At 43.2% G+C, this 18,546-nt stretch overlaps 1 protein-coding gene across 3 annotated transcripts in view; it reads left to right on the top strand.

Moving 5' to 3' along the window:
- The window catches only part of CLSPN (claspin), a 50,010-nt gene that overhangs the window by 24,231 nt on the left and 7,233 nt on the right, over positions 1-18,546 (top strand). For 2 of the 3 annotated variants that reach the window (XM_054496196.2, XM_054496202.2), the window contains exons 16-25: positions 196-307; positions 2,240-2,315; positions 2,529-2,626; positions 6,237-6,401; positions 6,509-6,630; positions 7,182-7,309; positions 7,624-7,729; positions 8,303-8,385; positions 8,649-8,810; positions 9,120-11,466. In XM_054496196.2, the coding sequence (XP_054352171.1) occupies positions 196-307; positions 2,240-2,315; positions 2,529-2,626; positions 6,237-6,401; positions 6,509-6,630; positions 7,182-7,309; positions 7,624-7,729; positions 8,303-8,385; positions 8,649-8,810; positions 9,120-9,230 (1,163 nt within the window). In that variant the 3' untranslated portion in view covers positions 9,231-11,466. Of the gene's footprint in view, positions 1-195; positions 308-2,239; positions 2,316-2,528; positions 2,627-6,236; positions 6,402-6,508; positions 6,631-7,181; positions 7,310-7,623; positions 7,730-8,302; positions 8,386-8,648; positions 8,811-9,119; positions 11,467-18,546 lie in introns of those variants that run through there. The other variant, XM_063665942.1, reaches the window with a different exon arrangement.

The following is an 18,546-nucleotide window of genomic DNA, read 5'->3' on the forward strand; positions in this document are numbered from 1 at the left end:
ACTGTATCCCTGGTGGCCTGGCACATATGGCACATAGTAAGCACTAAATAAGGATTTGTTGAATGAATAGATGGTAGACTCTTCTTGGCAAGCTTACCTTAGAACTGTATCGAGCTGGCATGACTTTAGATGGCTGGGAAAAGAGTATAAAGCTATCATTCCTTGGTGACACATCTTTTCCTTGTTGTGATGTAGATGCCTCCACTCCAGCCTCATCAGAGTTAAGTAAACAGGAGAAGGAGAGCAGCATGGGTGATCCAATGGAAGAAGCACTTGCTCTTTGCTCAGGCTCTTTTCCCACAGACAAGTAAGTCTCAGATTGCTGGGAATTTGGGAAGGCCTGGCCTTTTGATAAAATCAAAATAACTGATCATCTTAAGGGCTTTGCACCTTTTCTGAGAATTTTTCAGTGGATTTGAGTCTCATATATGCCTAGTAAGCAAATTATAATGCTTTGGTGGAGAACAGGGTAAAAAAAGGCAAGAATATGAAAGACATTTAATGTCATTAATAGGGAAATGCCAATCAAAACCACAGTGAGACACCCATTAAGATGACTTTTATCAGAAAAACCCAAAAAGTGTTAGTGAGAATGTGGAGAAATTGGAAACCTTGTGTACTATTGGTGAGAATGTAAAATAGTGCAGCTGCCAGGGAAAGTATGATGGCTCCTCAAAAATTAAAAATAGAAGCCAGGCATGGTGGATCATCTGAGGTCAGGAGTTCGAGACCAGCCTGACCAACATGGTGAAACCCCATCTCTACTAAATACAAAAAATTAGCTGGGCATGGTGGCGCATGCCTGTAATCCCAGCTACTTGGGAGGCTGAGGCAGGAGAATTGCTTGAACCCGGGAGGCGGAGGTTGTAGTGAGCCGAGATCATGCTGTTGTACTCCAACCTGGGCAACAAGAGCAAAACTCTGTCTCAAAAAAAAAATAAATAAATAAAATAAAAATAGAATGACCATATGATCCAGCAATTTCACTTCTTAGTCTGTATCCCAAAAAAGTGAAAGCAGGACTTGAACGGATATTTGCACCCCTATGTTCAAAGCAGCATTATTTACAGTAAGTAGTCAAAACATGAAAGTGACCTATGTTTATTGGCAGATGAATGGGTAAACAAAATGCGGTATATATATGCAAAGGAATATTCAACTTAAAATGGAAATTCTGGCTGGGCATGGTGGCTCACACCTGTAATCCCAACACTTTGGGAGGCTGAGGTGGGTGCATCACTTGAGCTCAGGAGTTTGAGACCAGCCTGAATAATATGGCAAAACCCCATCCCTATAAAAAAATACTAAAATTAGCTAGGCGTGTGCTGGTAGTACCAGCTATTCAGGGGGCTGAGGTGGGAGAATTGCTTGAGCCTGGGAGGTCGATGCTGCATTGAGCCATGATTGTGCCACTGCACTCTGGGCATCAGAGCGAGACCCTGTTTCAAAAAAAAGTTCTGACACTTGCTACAACATGGATGAACCTTAGGATGTTATGCTAAAAGAAATAAGCCAGTCACCAAAAGACAAATACTGTATGAGTCCACTTACATGAGGTACTTAGAGTAGTCAAATGCATAGAGACAGAAGGTAGAATGGTGGTTGCCAGAGACTGAGGTTATGAGGAAATGGAAAGTGTAATGGGTATAGAGTTTTAGTTTTGCAAGCTGAAAAGAGTTCTGGAGATTGCTTAACAATATGAATGTACTTAACACTACTGAACTATAGAAAGATCATTAAAAAGGCAAATTTTATATTATGTGTATTTTACCACAATTGAAAATTTAAAAAATTTTCTTCCTGTTTATTGAAGAGATTATTGGTGATAATAAAAGTTTTAAATTTGGCTGGGCGAGGTGGTTCATACCTATAATCCCAGTACTTCGGGAGCCCAAGGCGAGCAGATTGCTTGAGCCCAGGAATTCAAGATGAACCTGGGCAACATGGTGAAATCTGTCTCTACAAAAAATGCAAAAATTAGCTGAGCATGGTGGCTTGTACCTCTAGTCCCAGCTACTCAGGAGGCTGATGTGGGAGGATCACTTGAGCCCTGGAGGTGGAGGTTACAGTGAGCTGAGATGGTGCCACTGTACTCCAGGTAGTGTTAGAGACCAAGACTGTCTCAGAGAAAAAAAAAAAAATTAACACACACAAAATTTTTTTTTAATTCCTAACTTGGCTGACTACTTGTAGTTTGCTTTCAACAACTTATTTATTGATTCATTGATTTACATTTTAGGGAAGAGGAAAACGAGGAGGAGGAATTTGGAGACTTTCGGCTTGTTTCAAATGATAATGAATTTGATAGTGATGAGGTGAGTATGAAGGGAACAAAGTAATCATAACTGAGCTCCATGTATTGCTGCCCTCAAGTGTTTTTTTCTCCTCAGTTCTTGAGAATTCTAAGTTTGGCATCTTATCAGAAACAATTTCCTAGAATGAGGTGTTTGGGCAGATGTTTATAAATCCTTTCTTCGTTGAGGACACATTTTATTCTGCTTAATTTGGATATGATGCTGATTTTGTAGGATGAACACAGTGACTCTGGTAATGATCTGGCACTGGAAGACCGTGAAGATGATGATGAAGAACTCCTGAAGCGATCTGAGAAGTTGAAAAGGCAAATGTACGTGTTATTAATATGTCCATTCCTTCACGTGTATTTAAAATTTGGTCACTAGGCCAGGCAAGGTGGCTTGGCGCCTGTAATCCCAGCACTTTGGGAGGCTGAGGCAGGCGGATCACCTGAGGTCAGGAGTTCAAGACCAGCCTGGTCTTGGTGACACAGGTCAAGAGATCGAGACCATCCTGACCAACATGGTGAAACCCTGTCTCTACTAAAAAATATAAAAATTAGCCAGATGTGATGGCGGGTGCCTGTAGTCCCAGCTACTCGGGAAGCTGAGGCAGGGAGAATCGCTTGAACCCAGGAGGTGGAGGTTGCAGTGAGCTGAGATCGCACCACTGCATTTCAGCCTGGGTGACAGAGCGAGGCTATCTCAAAAAAAAAAAAAAAAAAAAAGTTGATCACTTAATATGTCCTGTGTGCTAATAACTGTGCTTTACAGGCATTAACATATTATCTTATGCTAGGTGCAGTGGCTCACGCCTGTAGTCCCAGCACTTTGGGAGGCCAAGGCAGGCATATTACTTGAGGTCAGGAGTTTGAGACCAGCGTGACCAACATGGTGAAACCCTCTACTAAAAATACAAAATACAAAATAAAATACAAAAATTAGCCAGGCATGGTTCCGGGCACCTGTAGTGCCAGCTACTTGGGAGGCTGAGGCAGGAGAATTGCTTGAATCCGGGAGGTGGAGGTTGCAGTGAGCCAAGATTGCCCCATTGCACTCCAGGCTAGGTGATAGAGCAAGACTCCATCTCAAAAAAAAAAAAATTATCTTATGAGTGGGTACTATTATTCTCCTCATTTTACAGTTGAAGGAAGTGAGTCTCAGAAAGATCAAATTTACCCAAGATCACATAGCTAGAAGATAGCAGAGCCTGGATTCAACTTAGATTAGGTGAAATCTCCCCTAACAGTCAAGTTAATAGTTTGCCACTTTTTAACTTAAATCCTCCTGCCTCAGCTTCCCAAGTAGCTGGGACTACAGGCATGTGCCACCACACCTGGCTAATTCTTTCTATTTTTTGTAGAGATGGGGCCTTGCTTTGTTCCCAGGCTGGTCTTAAACTCTTGGCCTCAAGTGATCCTCCTGCCTCTGCTTCCCAAAGTCTGGGATTACAGGCATGAGCCATCAGGCTCAGCTTTTTTTTTTTTTTTTTTTTGAGACGGAGTCTCGCTCTGTCGCCAGGCTGGAGAGCAGTGGCATGATCTCAGCTCACTGCAACTTCCGCCTCCCGGGTTCAAGCGATTCTCCTGCTTCAGCCTCCTGAGTAGCTGGGTCTATAGGCACGTGCCACCACACCCAGCTAATTTTTGTATATTTAGTAGAGACGGGGTTTCACCATGTTGGTCAGGATGGTCTCGATCTCTTGACCTCACGATCCACCCGCCTTGGCCTTCCAACATGCTGGGATTATAGACGTGAGCCACCCCACCCGGCCGGCCCAGCTTATTTTTTTGATATGTTGTTCTGGTCATGAAAATAAAATATTTATTTTAGGATATTTAAAAGCATACAAACCGGGTGCAGTGGCCCACGCCTATAAGCTCAGCACTTTGGGAAGCTGAGGCGGGTGAATCACCTGAGGTCAGGAGTTCGAGACCAGCCTGGCCAACATGGTGAGACCCCATCTCTACTAAAAATACAAAATTAGCCAAGCGTGATGGCCAGTGTCTGTAATCCCAGCTACTCAGGAGGCAAAGCTGGAGAATCTCTTGAACCGGGAGGTAGAGGGTGCAGTGAGCTGAGATTGTGCCATTGCATTCCAGCCTGGGCGATGAGAGAAACTCCATTCCCCCCACCCCCGCAAAAAAAGAATACAGAAAGATATAAATAAAAACTTATCCATGTCCACCATCCAGGATGTAAATGAAAGTTAGTTAGTTCCTCTTAATCTTTTTTATGCATATATTTTTATAGAGTTGAGATCTGTACAATCTTTCTATATGTATAATTTTGCATCTTTTTTTTCCTACTTAGCATATCCAGAAACATTTTCCTATGATGTTAAAAAAAAAAGTTTTATAAAGACAATTCGAATAGGTATTTAATATTATATTGTATGTGAATGATTTGGAATTCACATATAGGACATCATATTGATCCCTATTAGATTTATATGGTTGCTTTTATCCCATCATTTCATTCTATTAAGATTCACTTTGGGTTCTAATTTGTCACCTGTCAAATTAACTCTCATACAGCTTTAGGTTATCCATAGATTTTTCTAAGGTAGTGGTTCTTATCTGCAGAGCTCTTCGTTCAAATAAAATCTTTTAAAGAATGACAGATAAAAGTTGAACTGTTCAAAGATAGTAAGTGGGAAGTTTGGGAAACTTAGTGACTAGTGGCCCCTGAAGGAATTTTCCAGGAACCCTAGTATTTAGAACAACTTAGCTTTAAGAAAATACAGTAGCTTAGCTGGGCGTGGTGGGCCTGTAATCCCAGCATTTTGGGAGGCTGAGATGGACAGATCACCTGAGGTCAGGAGTTCAAGACCACCCTGGCCAACATGGTGAAACCCTATCTCTACTTAAAAAACAAAAATTATCCAGGCATGGTGGCACGCACCTGTTATCCCAGCTACTTGGGAGGTTGAGGTATGAGAATCGCTTGAACCCAGGAGGTGGAGGTTGCAGTGAGCCGAGATGCCGTCTCTGCACTCCAGCCTGGGCGACAGAGCAATACTTCATCTCAAAAAAAAAATAAAAGAAAGAAAATACAGTATAGGTCTTTGATAAAAATCAGTTTTCAGAAAGCCACCAAACTTCTGCCATTTTGGACCACATGGGACCAAGATGACTTTGAATCCAGGGTGACACCAGATTTATTCTCAGGGGGAGCTGAAGTCAGAAGAAGTAACTAGTAGTCATTTTGATTACCAGGAGCTCTGAGCCTTAGTCTTCCTTCTGATGTGGGGGTCAAGATTTGTTAGGCTGTAAGAAGATCCCAGTTTATTACCTTTCTACACCTCACCATCTCTAGTTTGTCTCTTAAAGCTGGTGTGCTCAAATGCAAAATGAAATAGTTTGAACCTTCCAGCAGGTATTCTAATACATGTAGAAGAGATTAAGAGTTTCCTGGCTTTCAGATCACCCAATCTAAGTTGAATCCAGGCTCTGCTACCTTCTAGCTATGTGACCTTGGGTAAATGTAATCTTTCTGAGGCTCAATTCCCTCAACTGTAAAATGAAGAGAATAATAGTACCCATTCCTAAGATAATATGTTAATGCCTATAAAGCACAGTTATTAGCACACAAGACATATTAAATGATCAACTTTTAAATACAGATGCTCCACATCTTACAATGGGGCTATATCCTGATCAATCCATCATAAGTTGAAAATGCACTTTCATCTTATCCAGATATAACTCCATCGTAAATTGAGAAGCATACTAAGTGCATATCACATTCATGTCATCGTAAAGTTGAAAAATCATTAAGTCAAACCATGACAAGTAGACTATTACCAAAAAAATTTAAATATTATCAAATGTATTATGTTTATTACTATTAGAAGTGACTCTGTGTTCTGCTTTTCTCTGCTTCCATATTCTGTGAGTATATTCATTGTCGTATTTTCTAATCCTCAAAATTGCTTTCTAGGAGGTTGAGGAAATACCTGGAGGATGAGGCAGAAGTGTCAGGAAGTGATGTGGGAAGCGAAGATGAGTATGATGGGGAAGAAATTGATGAATATGAAGAGGACGTAATTGATGAAGTACTTCCTTCTGATGAGGAACTGCAGAGTCAAATCAAGAAAATACACATGTCAGTATCCCAACAAGCCCTTCTGAGTAATAGGGTACATCTTAAGACAAGCCCTATAACCAGCCAGAATGGTCCTTGTTTTGAACACCTTATTTCTCCTGTTGCAGGAAAGCGATGTTGGATGATGATAAGCGACAGCTACGTTTATACCAAGAGAGGTACCTTGCTGATGGGGATCTGCACAGCGATGGTCCTGGGCGAATGAGGAAGTTTCGATGGAAAAACATAGGTATCTTGGTTGTTGTCTTTAAAAGCAATCAGTTACGAGCCGAGCGTGGTGGCTTACGCCTGTAATCCCAACACTTTGGGAGGCAGAGGCGGGCGGATCACAAGGTCAGGAGTTCAAGACCAGCCTGAACAAAATGGTGAAACCCCATCCCTACTAAAAGTTCAAAAATTAGCCGGCTGTGATGGCACGCGCCTGTAATCCCAGCTACTCAGGAGGCTGAGGCAGGAGAATTGCGTGAACCCAGGAGACGGAGGTTGCAGTGAGCAGAGATCACGCCATTGCACTCCAGCCTGGGCGACAGAGCGAGACTCCATCTCAAAAAAAAAAAAAAAAGCAAACAGTTACAATGCACATTTGTCCAGTTTCAGATGGCAAATGGCAAGCAAAACTGTAACAGGCTACGTGAAGACCTAGTTGTAACTGTTTTCTGTTAGTGGATGGGAAAAGTTTACATCATTATATAGTAAATGATAAGGGTTTATTTTTTGTCTGTCCAAGCACCCTCTCCTATGAGGACTGCCGAATGCTGATTACCTTCACTCTTTGTTTAGATGATGCTTCCCAGATGGACTTGTTCCACAGAGACTCTGATGATGATCAGACTGAAGAACAGCTTGATGAGTCAGAAGCCAGGTGGAGGAAGGAGCGAATTGAACGAGAACAGTGGCTTCGGGACATGGTAAGAGTTCACATACTGACCCTAGTTTATGAGACTCTCCCTTAGTTTGTCATGATAGTTTCAAAATCTTAGGCAACATATTGCTATCTCTTTTAATCCTTGAGCTATCTTTTGTGTTTTGAGAAGGCTATACCGTGGACAGTTCTCTTTGTGTTTGTCTAAGATTTTTTTTTTTTTTGTCTAAAGCAGCAAAGGCTGCAAAAAGGAAAACAGATACCCCAGGAACTCTAGTTTCACAATCCAGGCCATGCTAACTATTTAGGAAGGCTATAGACTTTTAATGCTGTATATTTTTTTTTTTTTTTTTTTTTCAGGCACAGCAGGGGAAAATTACAGCTGAAGAAGAAGAAGAAATTGGGGAGGACAGTCAGTTTATGATACTGGCCAAGAAAGTTACAGCCAAAGCACTGCAGAAGAATGGTGAGCTCTTGTTTCTCCTTAGGGTCTAGCCCCCTGGATTGTTAGTGGTAGAGCTTTGGAGGTGACTCTAACCTTCAGGAGCTGTTGCAGCTTAATCATAAGCTTGTGTCTAATACTGTCTTAAAGAGCCTTCACAGAGGTGGTGGGAGACAGTGTACTTAGATCTTAGACTATTGGGCAGTAGAGACTGTATTCGTGAGTATATGTGGCTGATTTTACTTTATGTTCTAAGGCTCAGAGTAGTTAATTCTGGCTTTCTCTATTTAGTTGCCCAGGATTGTATACCTAAGTGTTAGAGGTGGGATTTGAATCCAGGAATATTTAACTCCAGAAATGAAGCTCTTCACTATTCCATACACTGACCACTTCTGTTTTTCTTAAATGATTACTGTTCAACTTAGTTGTGTCTCTTCTTGGAGCCAATTATTATAGTTTCAAAGTCACCATTATATAGAGCAGAGTTCCCATCGCTTTAGCATATTGATTAGTTACAAGATTTCTTAGCTTGTTTAGATTTAAAAGTAATTCTAATCAGCTTTTCCCAGAATAGGCCTCTCTGTCTTTTCTTTCCAGCCAGTCGCCCTATGGTTATTCAGGAATCAAAGTCTTTGCTCAGAAATCCTTTTGAAGCCATCAGACCAGGAAGTGCTCAACAGGTTGGTTGGGAACCTTGTTAATCTGACATCATAGTCTACAGGTTATAAAGGCCCAGGTCCAGCTTAGAGAATAGTCTCTGTCATTAGAGGAAGGAGGTGGCTGCAGGGAAAAAGTTAATGTCAAAGGAGTCTGCTATTTGTTTTCTGTTTGAATAGGGTAGGAATATGTACCCTCAATATCTAGGGGGAAGCAGGGAGGGAAGGACTTTTCATTCTTTAATTGGCACTTGGGATTTGATACCAGATGACTCTTCTTTCCTCAGGTGAAGACAGGCTCACTGCTAAACCAGCCGAAAGCTGTGCTTCAGAAACTGGCTGCTCTCTCTGACCGTAACCCCAGTGCTCCTCGAAATTCAAGAAACTTTGTCTTTCATACACTTTCTCCTGTCAAGGCTGAGGCGGCAAAGGAATCGTCTAAGTCTCAGGTATGGAATTTGAGAACTAATATGGTGGCTTCCCAAACCAAAATTTATTTATTTATTTTAATTTAAAAACAAAAATTCTGGCTTAACCTCTTTATGCTACAATGTTGAAATCTTGCACTCCCCAATAAGGTACAAGAGAATTGCTACCCCAGTAGGTAATCAACTTTTAAACTTGCCTAGAAAGTTTTTCTTTCTTTCTTTTTTTCTGTTGTTAATCATCCACAATTTATGAGTTGCTTGAGAGCTAACTGAAGGTAAGTACTTGTATGAAGGTCTTAAGCTGGCCCTGACTCCCTCTCTGCTCTCTAGGTAAAGAGAAGGGGTCCATCTTTCATGACTTCTCCTTCACCTAAGCGCCTCAAAACAGATGATAGCACTTCAGGATTGACGCGAAGCATCTTCAAATATTTGGAGAGCTAACACCATCAAAGGTGCCAAAATCTACATTGAGACTGCTTTGAGAAGTTTCTAGCACTGAAAGTTGGAATTGACACTCCAGCCAATGATCCTTCCTTCTCTCATAATCAATGCAATAAGATTGCAGACAGAAATTCCAGTTATTTCTACTGCACTGCTCTGGACATCTCTTTTCCTAGTATTATTCCCTGGATTGGCCACTGATTTCAATTCTGCAGTATTTACAACATCAACAACTCATGGAATACTTGGGCGAGGTTTCCTTTTTTTTTTTTTTTTTTTTTTTTTTTAAGATGGAGTCTCACTCTGTTGCCCAGGTTGGAGTGATCTCGGCTCACCGCAATCTCCACCTCCCAGGTTCAAGCGATTCTCCTCCCTCAGCCTCCCGAGTAGCTGGGATTACAGGCATGTGCCAATACGCCCAGCTAATTTTTGTATTTTTAGTAGAGACGGGGTTTCACCATATTGGCCAGGCTGGTCTTGAACTCCTGACCTCAAATGATCCACGCGTCTCGGCCCCACAAAGTGCTAGGATTACATGCATGAGTCACCGCACCTGGCCTTGGGTTAGGTTTCACTTCCTCCATTAAACATTTGACATTTTATCGTAGCAGCTTTCTGGGTTAATGTCTCTTTGTGATAGAAGTGGTTCGAAGAGGAAGAGTAGGGAAAAGTGTGACATTACAGATTAAACAGTGAAAAGCAGTACCATAATGACTCCTTTACACCCATGAGATACGTACCATGATGACCGGGGTTCGGTGAAAGAAAGATTTCTTTTTTTGAGACAGTCTCACTTTGTTGCCCAGTCTGGAGTGCAGTGGCGCAATCTCGGCTCACGGCAACCTCTGCCTCCCGGGTTCAAATGATTCTCCTGTCTCAGCCTCCCAAGTAGCTGGGACTACAGGTGCATGCCACCACACCTGGCTAATTTTTGTATTTTTAGTGGAGACAGGGATTCACCATGTTGGCCAGGCTGGTCTCGATCTCCTGACCTCAAGTGATCCAGCTGCCTCAGCCTCCCAAAGTGCTGAGATTACAGGCGTGAGCCACTGTGCCCAGCCAAAAGAACGATTTCTTAGATGGAGGACCTAGGAACCAATAGATGGGCTGCTGTATTACTCTTACCCCTTTCATTTTCCTGTATGCTTCTTCCCAAGGCAGCATCAAATTTTGAATTAATTTTTGCTGCTTAATAAGGACTTAAACTGGTACCCAAGTCAGAAAGACTGTGCCTCTAATTTTCTGGAGCTTGGGGATGAAGATAAAGTGTTACACCCAGTGTTTGTCCACCACAGTCTATGGGGCAGAGAGATCCTTCCTGGGACTGAATTCTCAATTTGAAGCACTGTTGTTCAAAGATCTCCCTTCTGAGTCTGACAAGAAGAAACATAACCATTATTTATTGCATTCTCCTGGCTTACATACGTTGCCCTCACTAATCAATGGACATTTCAGTATTTCATTACTAATTTTGAGAGAAGACCACCATGGAATTTAATAAAAATATTATTGAAGAGAATTGCCATCATTCTCCATTTTCCCTGAACTACCACAAGCTTCTCAGAATTTTAGACAAATGTTTTTCCCCTCGGAACTGAGCATCAATGCTGCTTTGGAAAAACATTCCATGTGAATACTGTGGTTTCAGTGTCAGGACCTGGACTTGGGCAGTTGGAAGAGAGTGTGCCAGTTTTTTATTGGGAGATGGGAACACCAATTTAATTGATGCAATTAGGTTGTAGGTTTTCTACAGTTTTTCTTTTCTTTTCTTTTTCTTTTCTTTTTTTTTTTTTTGAGACGTAGGCTGGCTCTGTCACCTAGGCTGGAATACAATGGCACGATCTCAGCTCACTGCAACCACCGCCTCCCAGGTTCAAGCAATTCTGCCTTGGCCTCCCAAATAGCAGGGATTACAGGCGCCCGCCACCACGTCCAGCTAATTTTTTGTATTTTTATTAGAGATGGGGTTTCGCCATGTTGGCCAGGCTGGTCTTGAACTCCTGACCTGAGGTGATCCGCCCGTCTCGGCCTCCCAAAGTGCTGGGATTACAGGCGTGAGCCACCACACCCGGCCGGTTTTCTACAGTTTTCTATACTCAAGATGTTGACTTTGACAATACTTATGTTTGTATACTTGTAATCTTTTAATGGGGAAAATGTGTATAAAGATGTTTTAATATGTATGTAGTTTTTCAATAAATCTTAATGCCTTGAAGGGAAGATTTGCTGTCCAGCTTGAATGCTCATTCTTAGGTCAGTGCCTGTCTAACCTTGAGGAGCATTTCATTTTCAGGTTATCTCCATCCCAGGGAAACCCTCTGGGTCTAAAGTGAGAGGCTGCTGCAATTGTCCCCTCACTGTCTTCTCAGTCCTAGTGAATTGATCAAGTTAACTTACCAAGTGGTTTGGGTTCAGCTCAGGTGAAGAGGATAATTGAGTTTACATAAATGGTACCTTCTATTATAGCTCTTTGTTTAAAAAATTTATTTTTTAGAGACAGTCTCATTCTGTTGCCCAGGTTAGAGCACAGTGGCACAATCATAGCTCACTGTACCCTTGAACTCCTGGGCTTTAGCATCCTCCTTCCTCAACCTTTGGAACAGCTGGGCCACATTACAGGCACATGCCACCATGCCCAGCTAATTATTTTATTTTAGTAAAGACAGGGTCTTGCTGTGTTGCCCCAGCTGATCTTGAGCTCCTGGCCTCAAGTAATCCTCCCACCTTGGCCTCCCAAAATGCTGGGGTCACAGGCACAGCCACCATGTCCAGCCTATTACAGCTTTGATTGGCCTTTCTCTTTAGCTAAGTTTGTATGTACTTCATTTTATCCATGGGTTCAAGATATGTGTTTTTACCTCTTTCTTTGAACTCTCTAAACAGTTCCCAAGGCAAGGTAGCCCTTGCTGGGCAAAAGAGAACTGAGCAGGAAGGCTAGATATTTCTTCCCTCTTGTTTCCCTACATGTCTTTTGGGGAGAGATAGAAAAGACAATTGGAATTGACAACTGAGGATAAGAAAATTCAGCCAGGTCTGGTGGCTCACGCCAGCACTTTAGGAGACTGAGGCGGGTGCATTGCTTGAACTCAGGAGTTCGAGACCAGCCTGGGAAACATGGTGAAATCCCAACTCTAAAAAAAAGAAAAAAGAAAATTAGTGCCTGAGAAATCCAGGGAGAAAATGGTTTCTGGGCTGGGCACGGTGGCTCATGCCTGTAATCTCAGCACTTTGGGAGGCTGAGGCAGCTGGATCACCTGAGGTCAGGAGTTGGAGACCAGACTGACCAACAAGGTGAAACCCCGTCTCTACTAAAAATACAAAAATTAGCCAGGCGTGGTGGTGGCAGGCGCCTGTAGTCCCAGCTACTTGGGAGGCTGAGACAAGAGAATTCCTTGAACCTGGGAGGCAGAGGTTGCAGTGAGCCGAGATTGCGCCACTGCTCTCCAGCATGGGCGACAGAGTGAGACTCCCTTTCAAGAAAAAAAAAAAAGAAAGAAAGAAAACGGTTTCTGATTGAGGCTCCTGGGAGAAAGCACTCTTTGGAGAAAGAAAACTTGAGTCAAACTCTGGGTTACTTTTCCTTATGCCAGGATGGCTGCTATAAAGTAAGCTAAGCCTTGATCTTGGTAACAGGATTGACATGGACAGTTTCGATCTGACCCATATGCCCTTTGCCCAAAGCACTGAGCCAGCAGCATTAGCTATGTTTTAATGAAATTGAAGCCCCAGGATCTGCCACTATGGCTCCAAGGAGGACTCAGCTCCACTAGCTTGGAAATTACATATTTGGAGGGATGAGAGCCCATGAGTGTGGGAGATAGGGTAGGCTCAGTGTCAGTGTTTTTGTTTCTTCCTTGTTCCATACACTTGAGTAGGGATACATGGTATTAACCTCTTTAAACAGGTCTCTAATTTCATCTCATTAATTCACAGTTGCACAGCCATACTAGGGTCTCTTCCATAAACCATAAGACTTTATTCACCAAAGCTCTAGAGACAAGGTGCTCAGATCTCTGTGGCATCCCTCATTTTCTCAACTGCTTCTCTACAAACTTCTCCTCACTTTAAGAGTTTCTAATGCTCAGGCTGGAAGACTTTTTAGGGGGTGTTTTTGCTTTTTATCTCCTAGGGTTATGTCTAATCACTCTTGGGGCATCCTGTCCTGGGATTTGTGCTCCTAAGGATAGAGGAGAGTATTTCTGGGAGGAGTGTTCCCATGATACTATTTGATTATGTCATCCTTGAGATGGTATTGTATCTTCTACCCTTATATCCTACTCATCGCCTGGCACACAGCTTGGAATGTAGTGGTGCCTACCACAGTTTGAATAAATAACACTGCACCTTTCAGAGCCTCTGTTTATAAAATGAGGATACTAAGTCATGGCTGTCTCAGAGTTGCTGGGGGGCTTCAGTTGGAAAATGTATGTCAGTACATTATGTCAAGTGCCACTCTGTAAGCATAAGAAATTGCCAGTAGCTCCCAGAAAAAAGAAATTCACCTCCTTTGAGAATGAAAGAAATTACCAGTATCACAATTATATCATATATTGTAGGCTACTTCTGAAAGACCCATTGTTTCTCAAATATCTCAAACTTAACATGAAAATGTGATTTTCTCTAAAAACCCGCTCTTCCTCCTGTATTTGCCATTTCAGTAAAAGTACCTCCATATATCCAGTCACTCAGACTGGAAATCTGAAGAGCATTCTTGACCCCTTCCTTAATCCTGTAATCAGACAATCTCCAAGTTCTGTTATTTCTACTTCCAAATTGCATCTTGAATCAGCTCATTTCTTCCAGCTCTATGGCCAGTGCCCTGGTCCAAGATTCCACAATTTCTTTCTAGGGTCCTACCGTAGCCTCCTGACCTCCCCACTTCTGTTTTTGCTTCCCTTTCATCCAATCTGCACAGCAGCCAGAGGTGACCTTTATGTAAATATAATTTGGAGGATGACACTTCCCTACTTAAAATCTTTTAATGTCTTCCGCTGCACTCAAAGTTCAAACTTCTCATGGCCGATGCATGACATAGCTCCGCCTCCCAGCCTCCTGTCTACTCTTCTTTCTCATGACATGCAGCCTCAGGAGCATCTAAAGTGTCCTCTTTTCCTGGAATGCCCTCCCCTACACCCTCCTTCTTTGTCTGACTAATGCATAATTCTCAAGGCGTTAGCTTAAGCCTAATTTCCTCAGAGAAGCCTTCTCTGACCATTAACACCCCTTTTTTCTTTTTTTTTTTTGAGACGGTCTCGCCCTGTCGCCCAGGCTGGAATGCAGTGGTACGATCTCGGCTCACTGCAACCTCTGCCTCCTGGGTTCAGGCGATTCTCCTGCCCCAGCCTCCCAAGTAGCTGGGATTACAGGCGCACGCCACTACACCCAGCTAATTTTTGTATTTTTAGCAGAGACGGGGTTTCACTGTGTTGGTCAGGCTGATCTCGAACTCTTGACCTCATGATCTGCCCGCCTTGGCCTTCCAAAGTGCTGGGATTACAGGCGTGAGCCACCAAGTCCAGCCTAACACCCCTTTCTTAATTAGGTTACCTTTGTATAAGTTTCCTATTCTTTTTTTTTTTTTTTTTTTTTGAGATGGATTCTCGCTCTGTCGCCCCGGCTGGAGTGAGTGCAGTAGCACGATCTCGGCTCACTGCAACCTTTGTCTCCCCCATTCAAGCAATTCTGCCTCAGCTTCCCAAGGGGCTGGGGTTACAGGCACACACCACTACACCCGGCTAATTTTTGTATTTTTGATAGAGACGGGGAAGGTGTTAGCCGAAGCCTAACTTCTTCAGAGAAGCCTTCTCTGACCATTACCACCCCTTTCTTAATTAGGTTACCTCTGTTTAAGTTTCCTAGTCCTTTTTTTTTTTTTTTTTTTAATATGGATTCTCACTCTGTCACCCAGGCTGGAGTGCAGTGATGTGATCTTGGCTCACTGCAACCTCGGCCTCCCGGGCAATCAAAATTCTCCTGCCTCAGCTTCCCAAGTAGCTGGGGTTACAGGTGCACACCACCACATCTGGCTAATTTTTGTGTTTTTAGTGCCCAGCTAATTTTTGTATTTTTAGTAGAAACGGGGTTTCACCATGTTGGCCAGGCTGATCTCGAACTCCTGACCTCAAGTGATCCAGCTACCTCGGGCTCCCAAAGTGCTGGGATTATAGGCATGAGCCACTGCACCCAGCCTTAAGTTACCTGTTCTTTTGGGTCTATCATCATGATGTGTTACCTTAATGTTTGTTGAGGCTTGCTTTCCCTACTAGACTGTAAGTGCTGTGAAAACAGACCATATCTGTTTTGTTGAAAAATGTATGCTTTGGGTAGCACCATGCCTGGCACATAAAATAATTCAATGAATTTTTTGAGCAGTGAGTGATGGGAGGCCTGGAAGAGCTAATGGTGAAAAGCACAGAGCTGAATTATATACAGAGGAGCTTTCTAGTGTAGGACAGAATAGAGGTGGAGAGCTTTAGTCCTTGCTCTTTCTGCGGCTTGTTAGCATCATGACTTTGGGTAAGTCAGTCTCTTAACTTTTTTCCTCAACTGGAAAATGGGGCTTATGTGAAATGACTTGGTTTAGCTCACAGGGTATGGTTAGGATCAAAGGTACAAATTAATGTGAAGTGAATGTGCATGTTTAAGAGGCTGCACTAATGCAGGCTAACCCACTGCTGAGGAATGGGTAGAGCTGAGTGGGAAGGAGAAGCCAAGCCCCAACAAAGCTCCGTAGTCCACCACTGGTGGCTAGCTATGTGCTGAGACTTGTTATAGCAGTAGAAATGGAGGCCTGTGTGTATGCCTGGATTCTCTAGTGAACTGGGGAGATAGACATGGCTTGTGTATGGCTGGTGTCACCTCAGATTTTACCTTTTGAGACTAAGGTGCCTGGTTTCTGTCCCCAGTAGTTTTATTGTCTTGGTCTGTACCATCCACATCCTTCCCATCCCCTCTTTTTGTCCTCTCTCCTCTCACCTTAAAGGTTTTTCATTTTCAGTTTATTGATTTAGTTCTTCCCTGTGGTGGGATTCATAATGGGAAAAGGGAGTTTGAAGTAGCTACAGCCTAAGGGTGATTGGAAGGAGTTGGGCTGGACACCTGAGTTCCTTCCGTTCATTTTAGAGAGAACCATAGTCTGCAGTATTCTTGGTGGCTGGTGGGCTAGATGTAGGGCTGAAGAGGCAGCTCCCAGCTCCAGGCTGGAGAATTATTGCCTAGTCCAAGGGGTAAAATGCTGGGGCAGGGTTGGGAGTGAGCCGTGGTTTGGGTTTTTCGGCCCTCATCTCTTTTTCTCAGAGGCTGAGGGAAGGAAAAAGGCTGACTGCCCACCCTTCTGTTTGTTTGTCTTGTCTAATTTAACTTATGTTATTTATCAAAAAGACAGGTTATTTGGAAAACCAGATGGACCTAGGCAAAAATCATCTGGGTTTTCCAAACGTGAAAAATTAGGTTCTGGGGGCCCAGGAGGAAAGGCGTGTGTGTGTGTGTGTGTGTGTGTGTGTGTGTGTGTGTGTATGGTTGAGGGGAGGGTGAGGTTGAGTGAATGTCTCTGTAGTTAGACCTAGAAATTGTTCCATGACTTCCAAGCATACTCCCTCCTTCATTTTCCTTCAAGTTCCTTATGATTAGAATCTAAATGAGAAAATTAAAATCTTCATGTTGGTTGCTGGATGTCTTAATTGACCAAGGATTAGAACCCATCAGGGCTATAGAAGAACAGCAGCTGACAGTTTTCTCTATCTTTCCAGCCCTCAGTCCCTTACACAGAGTGGGCAGGTTAGTGAGAGATGCAGGGTACTGAGAGTTTTCTGAAGCATAAACCTGGGCCTCTTGTCCCTTCAATGTTATTGTCCCAAAACAGTTGCAGCAAATATGGAGGTTAGACATTAGGGAAGAACTTATCATCTCAACTTTCTGATGATCAGATGGCTAAAAGAACACTGAGGATCCAGGGCTGTCTCTCCATTGACTATCCAGGGAAGGAGCTAGCCAGTTTCCTTTTGGGCAATGGTGGCTTGCTTTGTAGCTACAACCAGGAATTTGTAAAGTTTGTGGTTTTGGGCCAGGCATGGTGGCACATGCCTGTAATCCCAGCACTTTAGGAGGTTGAGGTGGGGGGGATTGCTTGAACTCAGGTTTGAGACCAGCCTGGGCAAAATGGCAAAACCCCATCTCTACAAAAAATACAAAAATTAGCTGTGCATTGTGGTGTGCACCTGTGGTTCCAACTACTTGGGAGGCTGAGGTAAGAAAATCACTTGAGTCTGGAGGTTGTGGCTGCAGTGAGCCAAAACTGCAGCATTGCATTCCAGTCTGGGTGACAGAGTGAGACTGCCTCAAAAGGAAAAAAAAAAAAAAAGCTTGTGGTTTTTTTACCTTGGGCAGCAACATTTTTAGGAAGGAATTAAAGCAGGAGGCTATTGAGGCATAGCTCTTGGCTGCCATAGAGGAAATGTTCTCACTGAAAGCAGAAAGCAAGCTATCCCGTTCATACGCATATGCACACACACAGAAGACAGCCTTTCTGGCCTGAGAAATCTTTGGTGGCAGCAATAGCACTTGTCCCATTGTGAGTGGCATTTTTTTCAAAGTGTCATTGGAGTGTGAAAGCTACTTAATAACTTGATCTCATCTGAATAATCTGAGTTAATACTAGCTTCACAGTTGTGAGGATTAAATAAAAAAAAAATTGTCAAGTGTCTGCCTCAAGGCCTGGCACACAGTAAATCTCAACAAATGCTCATTGAATGAATGAATCCATGAACCTGAGCATTAAGGCCCCCCTCACCATTTCCAGGGATCAGTGCATAACAGCCCCGGTAACTGAGACTTGTAGACTGTCCCAACTGAGCCTGCAGCCTGAGGCATGATCTAAACCTGCTGTTCCTTTGACAAATATTTGATGAGTTATGATGTGGAGGGTGGACCCTTCCATGAAGGCCTTGTTGGCTCAGCTGTTGGAAGTACTATGCAGACAGCCTTTCAGGGTGGGAATTGCCTCAGAGAGCACCTTGCCCAAGGTCAAGGGTAGCCCACATTCAATGGCAATAGGTGTATAAAGGCCTGGCCTTCTTAGCTTATTTTGGGTCAACTCTGAAGGGCCATTCTAGCTTCAGAGCTCCCTGTGGGGTTGGCTGAGGCTGTCACAGGCTTGTCTTGTAGATCAGCTTCTTCCTCTGCCCACTCCTGCTCATTCTCATTCTTCCACAGCTGTTGATCCCAAAGGAGGTTCTTAATAAACATCTGGCGCATTAAACAGTCTCAGAATTGGCTTCCCGGGAAATCCAAGCTATGAATGCACTAGTCCTGGTGGCCA

This window comes from Pongo pygmaeus, chromosome 1 (genome assembly GCF_028885625.2).
Source record: "Pongo pygmaeus isolate AG05252 chromosome 1, NHGRI_mPonPyg2-v2.0_pri, whole genome shotgun sequence".
Taxonomy (NCBI): Eukaryota; Metazoa; Chordata; class Mammalia; order Primates; family Hominidae; genus Pongo; species Pongo pygmaeus.